This window comes from Anabas testudineus, chromosome 3, assembly GCF_900324465.2.
Source record: "Anabas testudineus chromosome 3, fAnaTes1.2, whole genome shotgun sequence".
Lineage (NCBI taxonomy): Eukaryota > Metazoa > Chordata > Actinopteri > Anabantiformes > Anabantidae > Anabas > Anabas testudineus.
Window position 1 is genome coordinate 2,807,943 of NC_046612.1, and position 14,946 is coordinate 2,822,888.

The 14,946-nt window shown below is 39.6% G+C and overlaps 2 protein-coding genes across 2 annotated transcripts in view; one reads left to right on the top strand and one right to left on the bottom strand.

Moving 5' to 3' along the window:
• Window positions 1-1,761: 1,761 nt before the first annotated feature.
• Window positions 1,762-3,897, bottom strand: ddx28 (DEAD (Asp-Glu-Ala-Asp) box polypeptide 28). The gene has a single exon (XM_026377538.1). It carries the CDS (start codon window positions 3,715-3,717, stop codon window positions 2,029-2,031), a length of 1,689 nt encoding a protein of 562 aa, XP_026233323.1. The 5' UTR covers window positions 3,718-3,897; the 3' UTR covers window positions 1,762-2,028.
• Window positions 3,898-9,726: 5,829 nt separating this feature from the next.
• The window catches only part of nfatc3a (nuclear factor of activated T cells 3a), a 57,519-nt gene continuing 52,299 nt past the window's right edge, over window positions 9,727-14,946 (top strand). The window contains exon 1 of the mRNA XM_026379157.1: window positions 9,727-10,246. Within this exon, the coding sequence (XP_026234942.1) occupies window positions 10,150-10,246 (97 nt within the window). The 5' untranslated portion in view covers window positions 9,727-10,149. The remainder of the gene's footprint in view (window positions 10,247-14,946) is intronic.

Here is a 14,946-nt window from a genome sequence, read left to right on the forward strand (position 1 = left end):
GTATATATCTGCTATATATATATATATATACATACATACTGTATGTATATATATATACATACTGTATATATATATATATACAGTATGTATGTATATATATATATGTATATATGTATATATATATATATATATATATATATATACACACACACATACATACAGTATATATCTGCTAAAACAGAATTCTGATTCCCAGAGGACATTTCCAAACGACGCAAGATTATATAAAGTAATTCAGTTAATTTAATTACAGCTCAGTAATATAATGTATGTATGAGTACTTTTAGCTTATTTTGCTGATCATTTGTTGAGATGTATTTTTTATTTTGTTATTTCTTTGACATATTGCTCCTTTTACTTGTTTAAAATATCTGAGACCACCTCGCACCACAGCACATCAAACTTAAACTTCTTACTGTCTACTACCACAGTATGGTTTAAGGCGATCAGGTGAATGTACAAACTAAATGTGTCCAAGTGTGAAAGCTGCACAGAAAAGATGGAACCAGTATAAGAAACAATAGTCACAAAACCCACTTTTGAGTGGAGGGGTGCTTTAAAAGAGGATTATTGAATCACTTCAGCATAAATCACCGGACGTGCTACGTGTCAGTGACAAACAGCTTTTTCAAATTAAGGCTGTACACTGTTTCCAGGCAGAAATGTTTGTCGTCATCTGTCCAATACTGGTAAAAAACTACTACTAAAAGGCTGTTTAAAATAGCACTGAACCCGTTTCTCTAACACCAGGGTCACAGGAAACAGTATCACCTTTGAAATAAGATCCCAGATATTGTCTGCGCTCTGGCAGATTTGCATGTTGACACTTCTGCGGTTTGCTTTCAACAAGTAGCCGCAGGCATGGAAGAAAGGGGTGTGTGTGTGTGTGTGTGTGTGTGTGTGTGTGTGTGTGTGTGTGTGTGTATGTGGGGGGGTCCTTTCAAGTACAGCAGACCTACTTCAACAGGAGAGGTGTCAGGTTTTAGCCTGTGTTCAGCAAAACTGGACATGATGATTCTAACTGTGCTAGTCATCTGAGGTGTTTGCTGCTAAAATCCACTAAACCGTTCAGAAGCTAGGAGGTGGACTGGTGACTGTTAGTAATCAAAGTGCTGAGTTATACACAGAGCACACAAATCTGTATACAGTCCATGTCTAGACCTGTGCAGGTAGTGTACATAAGGTCACACAGATGAACACCACCACCTTGTGGCTAAACATGTGCAGTACACAGAACTGACCGACGGCAGTAAAATTGATCAAAACAGAATTCTTAAAAACACAATTCAAAAGTCTTTAAATTAAAAGGCTCAGTTCAGATAAACTGTTCCAGTTCCTACAGCATCACATAAAGTAGTTTTAGTGCTTTGTTTTGTTTCATTATATTCTGAATGGTGTTTGATTCATTCTAGTGAACAAGTCGAGTTATTTTGGAAACAGCCAACAGCAATGTCTTAATCAATACCAAGTTGTCAACATTCATCATATTATTCTGTGGTGTGCACTTTCAGTAATACTCTACACCCACTGACCAGCATTTGTATTCAAAAGAAGTCACAACACAGCAAACACACCTCTGCAAAAGGAGTTCTGATCCAAAACAGGTCAAAGGTTGTTGCTTTGAGGAAGATAACTAGTTTTTGTTTGTTTTACTCTGAAGCATCTAAACTGAAACAATGCTCAATAAAATGAGAAGAAGAAAACGATGCGATTAGATTTTAACAAAAAAAACCGCACCTGATGATGGAAAATTTACATTATTATTAGTATTATTAGTATTTACAACAGGCAGTTTTACAAATGATAAAGTTTTATTACAGTTGGATATCAAGGACATGGCACACGTCTTCCATACCATTAACACAGTGCTTTATATTAGTGCAGTCCAGTGGTGAGACTGAGCACGAACACCAGATCTGACCACGTCTGACACATTTTGTGCATTTGTGTTTTACTAAAACATCACACAACACACAGCAACAGCGTCAACAATCTGTTCTTCCTCTGTTCATATAAATCCTTTTACTTCTACTCCTCCGTCTTTACCTCTTTGGGTTTTGGCTCGTGTATTTCAGATTCCATCCCCGGCAAACTAGTTCTTCTACGTGCAGCAGTCTCAATTTTTTGCACCAGCTCCACATCCCAGGGATGAGTGACGAAGCTGAGAACCTCCCCATCCACCACCCCTCCTGCTCTCCCCACTCTCCCCGTCCTGTGGATGTAGTCTGTGTGGGATTCTGGGAAGTCATAATTGACCACCAAGCAGACTCGGGATGTGTCCAGACCTCGAGAAGCGATGTCTGTGCATATCAGCACATCTACCGTTCCCTTCTGAAAGGAGTGGAAGATCCCGGCACGTACAGCAGCAGGCATCTCTCCTTGCAGACGCGCATGCTGAACCCCCATTTCCTCCAGTGAGTACCCCAGCCAGTTGACGGTGGCGGACTTGTTACAGAACACCAAAACAGCCCCTCGTTTTTCCTGTTGCTGTTTCAGGGCTTGGTGGAGCTCCAGTATTTTTTCAGCACCTTTTACCTTGAGGAAGGTCTGTTTGACATGCGGCATGAGATAGTGCAGCATCTTACTTTTGATAACCACCATGCTGCCAAGGTCTGTCACTTGGCTAAGCACTTTGCCAACACCACCTGGAAATGTGGCCCCCACCACCAGCAACTGGGCTTTATGGCCCAGACCCTGTGTTTCCTTGGGATGACTAGCAACATGTGTCGAAAGCAGGATGCTCTCCAGCATGTCTGAAAAGCTTGGGTCGAACATAGTGTCAGCCTCGTCTACCACCAAGAAGCTCAGCTCGCTTAAGTCCACACAACCTCTCCGCAGGGCCTTAACCAGAGCACCTGGTGTGGCCACTAAAATATCTGGATGATTCCTCTTGAAGACCATCTTGATGTGTCCTACACCTCGCCCTCCACCCACAGTCCTTGTCAGCAAGCCAAATGGAGCACACAGAGTCCTGGACACAGCGGCCACTTGCTCAGCAAGTTCCCTGGAAGGCACAAGAATCACAGTGCGAATTTTGTGTGTGCTCTCAGAGTATATCTGTGACTCCCTATCGGCCTGTAGCCTGTGGACAATAGGCAAAAGGTAACTTAGTGTTTTCCCACTTCCTGTCTCTGCAGCACAAAGGATGTTGTGACCTTTCATGACCTTTGGGATGGCCTGCAGCTGCACAGTGGTGGGATGAGTAATGCCGATACTGTCCAAAGCATCCAACAGCTCCTTGCATATACGGAGGTCACCGAAGGTCACCGATGGTTTCTGTTCACCGTCCTCCTTCTGTTTTTCAATCACACATGGTGCAACAGTCTTTGTGTTGTTGATGGTGAAATAGTCACCGAATGATTTGTTATGCTTCCAACCTTTCGAACAGAGAATGGGCTGCTCAAACTTCCCAAGTATGTATCCCGCAGACTGGTTCAGAACCGGGTTCTTGCTGTGGATCAGCAGTTTGCCAGCTTTGATGGTGCTGATCTTGTTTTTGCCTCGAGTCGCCTTCACGTTTTCAACTCGCTTCTGCAAGTAGCGAGGAATACGGATAACTGCGGGCTCTTCTGGGGAAGCTGAAGTTTGACAACATCGAGTCTGACTGACCGAACAAAAAACACGACACCGAGCCGGTAGATTAACGAGAGAGGATCTACTCGAGTCGAGAGCTCTCGAAGCAACAGAAGCTAAACAACCGACCTTCACAGACAGCATGTTGGTCTTTAACTGGCTGAGTCAGCTGTCGAGAGGAAAGACGGGAGGGAGCGACTAAAACATGGAGACGAAGCAGGTTTGGTAACCTGGAAAACTTAAAAAGTCACTTTAAATGGAAAAACAAACACCGTAAATCTGTTAGCATCATGTAGCACCTGTCAGCAGTGCAGCCATGCTTTCTTGGCGAGCGTCGATGACGTCAAATCGGCGTGAAGTGATGACGTTCCAAAGATGCAACGTCAAAATCTCAATTCCAAATTGTATATTAAAAATATAAAAATAATTTGAATTAAATTGTCACGTTAAATCAATGTTAAAATCTCGTGACAATTGTATAAAAAGTAAGTGACAAAAGCAAAGCTTTCCTTTCATTCTCACTGACACTCTTTTATCACACAACACGCCACAACATGACCAGCCTCACTTGGTCCTTCTACCTGCTCCCCGCTCTCACCACAGATCACGATCTCATCTGCGAACATCATACTCCATGGAGATTTCCATGTCCATGTCTGACCTGATCTTTCAGCCTCACATCATCTAACTCACTTCAGAATTTCTCCTTTGCTTCTAACTCGCATCCTACCTGTGGGGCATAACCACTAAAACCCCACCTTTCATTTCCAGCCTACCTGAGACTCTTTTCACCTCCAGAACATTTCTGACAAACTCCATTGCTCTTACCATCCACACCATGGTTTTAACCCTGCTACCTTTCCACCTGGTCTCCTGGACACACAGTATGTCCACCTTCCTCCATGTACAAATACAGATATGTATAGACCACTACTTTTAAACTACTTTATGTTCTGTCTGTGTGGCCAGAGTTGATGTATTGTGTAAGATAATCTTATGTAGAATCATTGCAGAAACGAACCTATACAGACCTCATCATTTACACACTGTACTGTGTTGTACATTTATTTTGAAACATCATAATAATGCCGCAGTGATAACACAATAACATAATAAAGATATGTTTGCAAATTAAATTCTAACCAGACTTAAAGGGCCTACGTCAGGGAGGTAACTAAGACCCCAGTACTCTACCGGGGCTTCAGAGGTCTTCTGTAGAGGTGGGAGAGCCTGTCAGACGAATTTTGAAAACCACTTAATTAATCTGACCTTAAAGGTGGAGAGGTTAGATAAAGTCTCTGACCGTCCTCAAGTGGCCCACCTAAACCCAGACCTAAACCCACAGAGTCTGTGGAGAGACCTGAAGAGGGTTCACAGACACATCTCCAGACATCTTCCAGGAAGAATGAGATAATCCAGGTGTGCAAAGACCACGAGGGCTTGGCCTACATCAGTGGAACTGACAAAGGCCCCCTTGATGACCTCTCCTTTACGTTTCCTCACTCATCTAAATTTTAAACTGATACAAAAGCAGCAAGTTAACAGAAACATACCCAGGGAAGTGCAGTCCTCTTCCAATCTGATCACAGCATTTATTTTGAACTACTGTATAAACACTAAATAGTTTTATTTCTTAAATATTTGGCACTTTTTCTAAAAAGCTGTGAAAACTGTGATTTGTTAATTTTCTTATTTTGTAAATAACAAGTTTAGACTTGAAAAAAGTGAATTGGCAAAAAACAGATTTGAGTTTTCATTGCATTATAGAAAACAACTTTTCTGGAAGTGGAGTTTGAACACTGTATGCCTATACTAACAGCAAATCAATCAGCTGACCATGGCCTTGTGTGTCAGCACTGCCTGCAGTACAGTAATGTCAGAGATTGTGATAGATTAGAGAAGGGTGAGAAAGAGCAAAGTCATTGACCAAACAACAACTGTCAATAACTGTCCCCAGAGACCTGGTCAAACCTCTTCAGCAAAGTGCAATCCCAAGGTACTGCAACGCATAAAAAACACACGTATTAATTTGAAAATCGGGTCTACCTTCAGTCTGGTTTGTTTAATCTTTTCAAGTATGTCACCATAGCAAATACATTACCAGTTAAATGCCAGACGCGTCTGTCCTTGAGTTCTTAAGGGGATAACTCAGTGTAGCAGCTTAGCCACTGGGATAGTAAACCAATAAAAAGGAGACTAATCTCAGCAGGCATGCATCCAGAGAGGAGCCAAAGGGAGACACAGGCCTCTCTTGTTTTGCCATGTCTCTCAACTACCTGGTGGGAATTCATTTATTTTGGTTCATACATTATTATCTTCCTAATATATAATTTTCTGGATAATATAGCTGTGTTTATACCTGGCATTTAAAAACCAACCGCCTGCCTCAGTGCTGCTGTCACATCTAGCATTGATTGCATATCAGCTACCCTTACTATGTGCTGGATAAATCAGCTCACTGATTGATTTGCTGTAGCTTCAGAGCATCAAACACACTTCCAGTAATAGAGTGTCTGTCACGTGTTGCACAAACCAATGTGGTGTCAGCTGGGATGCCTACAAACTGCGGTTTTACATTGCTGTCCCTAACAAGCCTGGCTATGTCTGCAGCTTTATGTAAACCTAATGTGCCTTATCTCTGCAAAGTAAACATCAAAATCATGCTCAAAAAAAAAAAAGCATGCTCAGTTTGACTCATTAAGTCAATATTCAATTCCACTGACTGAACAAAAGAGGGCAGCACGAATCAACAGGGAAAAGTAGAAGTCACCTGAACTCCTCTTAAGAGCTGTGATGCCATCGCAAGTTTGTCTTCGATGTTCACAACATTACTATAATCTGGTAACATAAATAGAAATTTTCAATCATGGTTTGTTCTGTAAATGTTATTCACATTTTCATTCAGCTTCTATATTAGTACATTACAGTCTATAACCACACAAAACTGCAAATAAATTATACATTGCTTGAGGAGAATGAGCATACATATTTATTTTTCTACAGACCAGTGTAATTGCCTCAGTGAGCCTTTAGTGTCTTGTCAGCTGACACTGTGCTACAGAACTGTGTGCAATTTGATATTAGTTGACATTTAGTGAACATTGCGCACGTTGCCAAGGTGCTGCATTGCATTGCTGCACTCTGTGCAAACCCCAATCCTTGAAAGAGTGACACCTCTCATACAGGACCAGTGTGGGGGCAGATGCTGTTTTTTTCCTTACTAACTTTTTTTTACAAGAACATAATATCATAAACCACATCTACAACCTCCCACACAATTTGTTTTCTTTATCTTCTCCCTTCAAAGGTCATCTGCAAAGATAAGAGATGCAGGTAACCTGAATTAGACTCGGGTGGGTCTGGAGACACGAATGTTGCAGGAGAAAGTTCAGTTAGCTCATGTGATTGCCACATTATAAAGTGATACTAGTCCATTAATTTTAGTATGAATATATGTATGATAAATAAGAAAATAGAAAAAGTAAATTAAGATTTGACTGAATTAATAACAACTAAAAACTAAGTCATCCTTTGCTCCTTTACTTGGTGATTACATTGTACTACAGTAATTATAACTGAGAAAACTAAATCTTTAATAGAGTTGTACAAGTTTTAAGAAACATGCTTCAGTGAGTAATTTTACTTCCAATCTGTTCTTATAGTTTTAATCATGTGAGACTGTAGCTGTTACACATAGTACTCCTTTAGTTAACTTGATAACCTTCGATAACTAATTTTAAGTTATAAGCTTGTTTGGGTAAAACATGTTTGTATTTGTTCAATCAACAGTTTTTAGCAAAGCATTTGATTGAAGTAGACTAATATTCTCGCTTTTTGTGGTTGATCAAACCACTGCATGTCTGCACAGTCTAAAGTAGCAGGATATTCTAAACTTATAGAAAGCTTTGGAACATATTGACAACAATCATTTAGTTTTTAACAAAAAACAGATGACCTTATCTCTTCTGTTAGGAGAGAATAGGATGATATATGAGCCAAAAAGGGTTAAACCTCGTGCTTTTGCTTGGAAATAACGACCACAGGAAATGTGATATTGATGCTTTCAGATGCATTTGTGAGCTGAGCGCTTCTCTGTACGCCCACATGCATCTAGCAGGTATATGTAGTGTGTCAGAAAAATGAGCATGTGTTGTTTGCAGTTCATGCAATTTGTCTTGAGTATGAAATGACTTACATCAATATGTTCAATTAAAGGTTATTTTTTTAAATCTGTATAATAAATGATCTTTATCTTGAACACTAAAAGACACTTTAAGTCAAGATAGATTTTACATGAATAGTGTACATGTACGTATCTGTTTTAATTTAAGTGGATAGTAAAGCTCTAAAATCTGTGTGTGTGTGTGTGATAGGTGGGGCTGGGGGACTAGAGGGGATCCAAAACACACCTTTACAGTAAGGGGGGCGAACAACCACAATACAAAGGTTGAAGTACAAAAAAGAGTCTGTCCCTAATTCTTGGTTTGGTTTGATACCTCCAACGGGGGGAAATGCAAAGCAGTAACTCACTGCAAAAACAAATGTTGTTAGATAAGGGCATCAGCCTCTGCGTTGTTAACCTAAAGATTAACCTGAGGAGATTGATGGTTTAGAGGCACAGAGGTGAAAGGGAACAGTCTGTATGCAGGAGGATTTATTGCTTTGCTCCAGATTAATCTTAATCATTAGGTTAGGAATATTCCGACTGCAGTACGATGCCTTTGATCTGAAATATGCAGTCTGTGTACTAAACACACACATGAACCAAAACTATTTTAACTATTTTGAAGTGCCTACTGTAAGTGCAGGTGTTCACACAGCTCTCTGACTTGACATACACACTTCACTGGCAGCCTGTTAAACACCAAACTAAAAGTAATGTCTAGTAAATAGTCTAATAGAAGACTTGAAGAATGAAGCACGAACAACATCTTTTTCTGGACTTTTGCTTAAATTCAAAGCACATTATCTCAATATAAAAGGCCCGTTCAGTGCAAAACACTGTGTCTGAGAAAACAATCACCATCTGAGATCAAATACAGTAATTTAAAACCTGTACTCTGGGAACACAAACACTTTTTACACTATAATTAAAGTGCTATTTAAGCTGACACAATATAGCCCCACTCACAATTTTAAATTGGCTGATTGGAAATGAATGTATGCGCTGACATGCCGGAGGGATACAAAGGTAAAAAGAGCATCATGTTGGCATTGGCAGGTCCAGGGGACCATTTAAACTGAGAACAGTGGCTGCAGGACGTATCTGCTGCAAAGTCAAAGGGTTTGTGATATATATATATATATTTATATATTTCACTGTTAACACACAATCAGAGATTTTAAAGGTTAGCTTCACATTTACATCAATTCAATTTTATTTGTATAGCACGAAATCACAACAGAAGAAAACCCAACAACCCCACTTGAGACTTGTGTGTCTCATATCAGGTCAGAGGTTTTATTTGCTGCAAAAAGGTTCCTTGTTCAAACTGATTTTATGAGATCTGAGATGCTTCCTACAAGTGACAAGAGACAAAATGTGCAGTTGTGCAAAAATGTATAAAAATTTTTTTTTGCATAAAGCATCTATATTTTTGCTACTTTTCTTCTATTACAACTCAATGGAGGAAAAAGCTTAGGAGAGAATTTTATACTAGAAGACTTCACAGTGACTTCAGACAGTTGAAGCCTGATACATTTTTGACAGATAAAGGTTTTGTTTTTGTCACTTTCACCAAAAGCGCTTTAGAAAATTATCCCTCAGTGTTTAAATTGTCACCTGACTGTTGTTTATGGGACAGTGGCACAGCCCCCTCAAAACCAAATGTCCAGCACAAGGAGCACTGATGATGAAACTGGGGGCTGGAATAGATCATTACCACAATAAAGCACAAACCAAATGGGATTATTAATAATTGAACTGTAATATTAATACACATTTTAGTGCCTGATCCTGGTTTTGTTTGAAAACCTCTACTGTCTTTTCTTATTTGAACAGACTTTGTGCTTTTAGCTGCAGATGAATAAAAACTCAGTTAGTTCATTTACATGAAGAGTCCAGGAGTCGGGCGCGCGCGCGCTCGTGCACGCCCCGTGTTGTGTTGTGTTGTGTCTGCTGACGTCACCGCTGGAACTGCCTGGTCACGCGGGGTTGGTAAAAGTTGGGAGCGGAGCACCGCGGAGCAGAGCACCGCGGAGCAGGGAGCCGCACCACCCGGGACCGGGACACCTCGTCGGCGCACAGCGAACGGGAAACACCGGCGGAGCGGGCGCGTCTGTGTCAGACCAGGACGCAGAGGGAATGACAGCGGGGGAGGCGACTTTCTGTGAACTTGAAGCCGCGGTGCTCGTTAGTTAACTGCCGGAGGAAGCGGAGCCGAACACCCGCGCTTTGGATTCGTCGAACCCGGAGGGGGACAGAGCCGGGTCCGCCGAAAAACACCGGCAGCCCGCTACAGGAACAAAAGTTCGGCGTCGTGGCAGCCGGTAAATGTTGTGACATTTTAGGAGAGCATAAGTTGCTCCAGCGGTCGACGGTCGAGTGGCGGGGTAAAACCCGAGCTGTCAAACCCGATGACTAACGTTACCGCCAACTGCCCCGGGACCGAGGAGCTGGACTTCAGGCTGATCTTCGGGGAGGACGGGCAGCAGCAGCCGTTAGGCCCCGCAGGTCAGTGCGCTGCCCTGTGCCCACTGGATGCTTCACACCGGGGGTGGTGGTAGGAAACTTAAGGCACCAAGTGCTTAGTGCTGTTGAATTCATTTGAGCCGGCAACTTTTCACAGTGTCTGTGTCCTGTAGAGAGGAACTGCTGCTAACAGGAGCGAAACTCGGATAATTAAACATTAAGTTCGTTTTCTGGTCGTTCGGCTAATGTCCACAACACCAGCTGTCATTAGCTTCACATGCTAGCAGGTTAGCACAAGTGCTGTTGTTGCCGTCTGTTGAATTTTAACAGTAAATGAAGTTAAAACGTGTAAATGATTCCTGCATCGTGTTTGTTTGTTTTTTTTGTCGCCACGGAAAATATTTTTCTAACAATGTAGTTGGACTCTCTGGTGGGACTGCAGCAGTGTTATGGTGTTTGATGGTTGATGTGTAGTGAAGTGAAGCATAGCTGAGACACAGGGAGCAGTGTGAATGTCACTGAGGCACATTTCTACAGTTAGCACATGCTAATGTTGTCAAAACTTTTATTCTCACTGTTCAAAGAAAAGTCAAAGGCAAGACGTGCATGCTGCTCTGCTGCAACTCCACGGTGTTTTTTCACTACAATCACTTATTGCTGCAGTTACTTATTATTGCAAAGAGTTGTCTGAGTAAAACATTATTCATTTAATTTAGCAAACCACATGAGACGTCAGTGCTTGCTGATATTTTTAAATGTTAAGATAGTAATGTTAGGATAGGATTTGTCAATGGTTGACTAATTTAGCTATTCAACATGCTTCAAAAAATTCAAACAAAACCAATATACACAGGAAAATCTAAATATTATTAAGCTATTAACATAAAGAATTTGTGTCACCATGGTCAATCCAAACACTAAACTAGATTACAGGAGGAGGTGAATTAGCCTTCTGTGTTGTACCTTGACAAATTTTCTACGGCACACAAATTAGTTTTCATACAGTAATTCATTTTGTGTAAAGCGGTTTGTATTCAGCGGTGTCTACAGTAGTAGAAGCAAACAATTATAACAATTGTTTTTCGCTAATCTTCCAAAAAAGTACAGTGAAATTGAGAAATGCCACTGAAATGTGTTATCTGCTGTGGTTGCTAAAGGAAACATTTGTTTTATCCATTACACATCACAGATGTTAGGAACATTAACAAAGGAGAGATATTTAAAGTGACCATGTCATTTCTACAATGATTTAAACATGCAGTATTGAGGAATCGTCGATATCTTGAGATATGAGCCTGTCATAAAGATTTCTTCCTCCACCCTCAGGATATGAGTACAGTGGCATGCTTTTAACACACTGAGCAAATTAAATATAAAGTTAACATAAGACACAAGAAATGGGCTTATAAATATTGCCATGATTACATGTGCATCATGGCAATACAGTAATACCAATTAGTAAATAGTCTTTGTCCTGGTGGATGAGTGACAGACAGTAGTTTGTTTACTATAAAATGCGATGCCTTGGGTTAGAATGTAGATGTGGATGTTTGCAGCATGACACTGCCATGTCAATCCTCCTCAGGCTAAACTGTCCTTCAAAGATGAGAGTGTCTAACCAAACAATGAAATTACATCTTCATTATCATGACGAACGACTAAACTACAGCAGTTAGGCAGCAGTAAATATTATAGATTATGCAATGTCTGGTTTAATTAATTAATTAATCATTATTAATTATGAATCACAGAAGATCATAACTGTATTGGAATAACATTACCATTAACATAACTGCAGTAAGTGTTGTTAATAGAATGTCTTTATTTGATGTTCCTGATTAAACATTAAACTGAACTGGGAGTCTAAGCATCATAGACCACTTGGCAGATCTGTCATCACAAATTCACAGCCTGTTTGCAATCATAATCAAGATATCCAAGGATTCAAAATATGCCAGACACTTCAGAGTGAATTTAAAAATTATGCAAAAAACAAATGCAAATGTTTCCAGCTGATATAATATTGAGGTGGATTTGAATATTTCACTCACTCTAAGTGTATTTAATTTAAATGAAGTGATGGAGCACGCAGTTACACTAACACATATGTGATGTTGTCAAACAGTGTTAAGAACATTATGGCATTTGATTTCACATAAGTGCGTGCTTTCATTTTGGCCGCACTGAGTATAATGTGTAGGCAACTGTGAAGAAGTAAATGAACTGACTGGAGCAGATTTTGCTCTTTTTCTATGAGCTGTCACTTGAGGTGACAGAATATGAACATTGATATTAAAGGATTCACCTGCTGTACAAAAATGAAAAAAAGTGTCAGTAACATGATTGCTAATGTTGAGTTGAGGTCAATCATAATAAATAATAAATTAGGTCATGCATTTGTTTGCACCCAGCATAATGTGTGCAGACAAACATGTAGGTGGAAACTAGACTAAGGTGTGTTGCAGTGAAAATATTGGAAGTGAAAATGATCATTTACCTGATATTGCTAAAAACACAAAAATTGGAAATATGTTTTGGCTGAGTGTGTGAATGGCATAAAAAAGTCATGAGCTGGATTTGAAACCACAAATTAATGAATGTGTTTGGGTTTGGTTCGGCTTCTTCATCCGAATGTCTAAACCACTGAAAACTGTGAATTCTTCAGATGTGTAGGTTTTGTGAAACTTGAGAAAAGTCATGGCTCCGTGAAGGTTTGGCTTGTGCAGTCTTCAATCTGTTTTTCTTTCGGTTAAAAAAAGAGTTTGATTTGGAATTGGAATGAGGAGAAAACTGAAGTTAGAATAAAAGTAGGAATAAAAGCACCACTGTGCAGCAGGTTATAATCTGCTCCGGACTGTATAACTTGGCTGAAAAAGGGGATTGTCTGTCCAAATTAATAGCTGGAGTGTAATACAGGATCTCACAGCCTGAATAACAGGGAGTTGCACACTCTGGAGTAAGTCCTTTCTGAAGGCAAGGCTCTTGTCAGGGCTTGTTTTTCTAACAACTTTTCTACTGTGAATATCTGACAGGTTTCTAACGAGCTTTCTATTGTTACATGTTAAGTTGCATGAACAGGGCTGTGGCTGTTATCATGTCAGTATCTATGCAGCCTGTTCCTTAGGCTTAATTTTAAATATTTACTATATCCGTCTTCACTAAATGTACTTAAATACTTATTTTTTAAAATAGTTTCCCTTCTTTAATGAAGCTGACTAGTGAATGGATTCCTGTACACTGTCAGCCTGACTTTGAGTTATTTTTGCCATCTTTCAGGATTTATACTTTTAAATGTGATTTAAAAAAAATCAGTGTAATGGCCTTTCTGTTCATGTATTCTGTTCTCTCCTTTGTCTGTTTGTGTCTGTTTCTTCTTTCTCTTACTCTGTTTTCTTGTTTCTCAGGAAACAGTCACCACTTTGAGATGAATTATTCCACTCTTCTTTTCAGAGGCACTGGGCAAACTTACTGTAAGGGTTTTCCCCTGACTATGTACAGTGCCAGGTGAAGAACACTTCCCCCCTGTGAATCATTTTAACTAGAATATGAGGTGGGGTCATTAACAAAAAAACGAAAGTCTGAGGGAAGAGCAAAAAATGGCTTTAAAATCTAGAAAGATTAGTAAAATTAGTAAAAAGCCTTTTTAGAAAACCTTTCTTATAAATTATCAAACAGCAAACTGGTAATTTTGTGTAACTGTTTAATAACATTTTCAAAGAGATGGTTTCAGATCCTTAACAAAAGTGTTCAGCTGGCTAAATTCACTGAAGCTGAAACTTGATTGGCCAGTGATTTACAAGTGCTTGGATATTTAAATTATTGTTGTAACATAATTCTTTACTCTTTGAATTGGGAAGCCAGACAGTTTAACTTAGACTTTGTAAGTGATATTAAGATGGTTTAGGGTTCTTATAGTTGTCATGAAAAAGTCAAAGATATTAAAGCAAAAATTTGGAAACAGTGACACTATATATATTACTACACTACTACTATAAATATTTTATTTCAACTACAAAAGTTTCACTCTGTTCATAATTTCTCACAGTTTAATAATTCAGTTTTTGTTTTCTTAGTCTAAGATAGTTGTTTACGTCGTGTTGATGTTAAAATGCATTAACCCATTTTAACTCTCAAATATTAATATTGGAAAAAAGCTCCAAAAATCAGTGAAGCTCAGTTTTATAGTACCTTACACTGTGTAAAGTCTGCCAGCTAACTTGTTGAGAAGAGTCGGGAGTCTGTCATCATGCTAATGGTGCCACCTCATCGCGTTTGGTTAGCTGAGTGGCTGTTACTGAATATTATTTTCCATATTCTGCCCAGTGTATGATGCAGATGAAAATGATCCATCCGTTTAAGAAAAGTTTAGGGCTGTACTGTCCCAGTTATCGTCTTTCAAAATCGGTTAGCCATTTTCAAGTATGTCATCATCTTTTTCATAGTGAGGACATTTGAAAAGGGATTGTTTGTTTCTGTGTGATGTGGGTGTGATTCGTCCCCAAAATTATATAAGATTTTTTAGGTTTTGATGGATTCAGTTTTTTACGTTTACGTAGCAACAAATAGTTTTAACAAAATAATAGGGAGTTGTGCACATTTGGTGACAAAAGAGACAGAGGATATGCATCAAATGAGGAAAAAGGTGATTCTCATCAGTTGTCTCAGCTCTGCCATTGAGGTGAGAAGCTGAACAGTGTTTTTCCAGCCTTTGTCTTTTGGCCACAAACAGCCAATGGACCAGT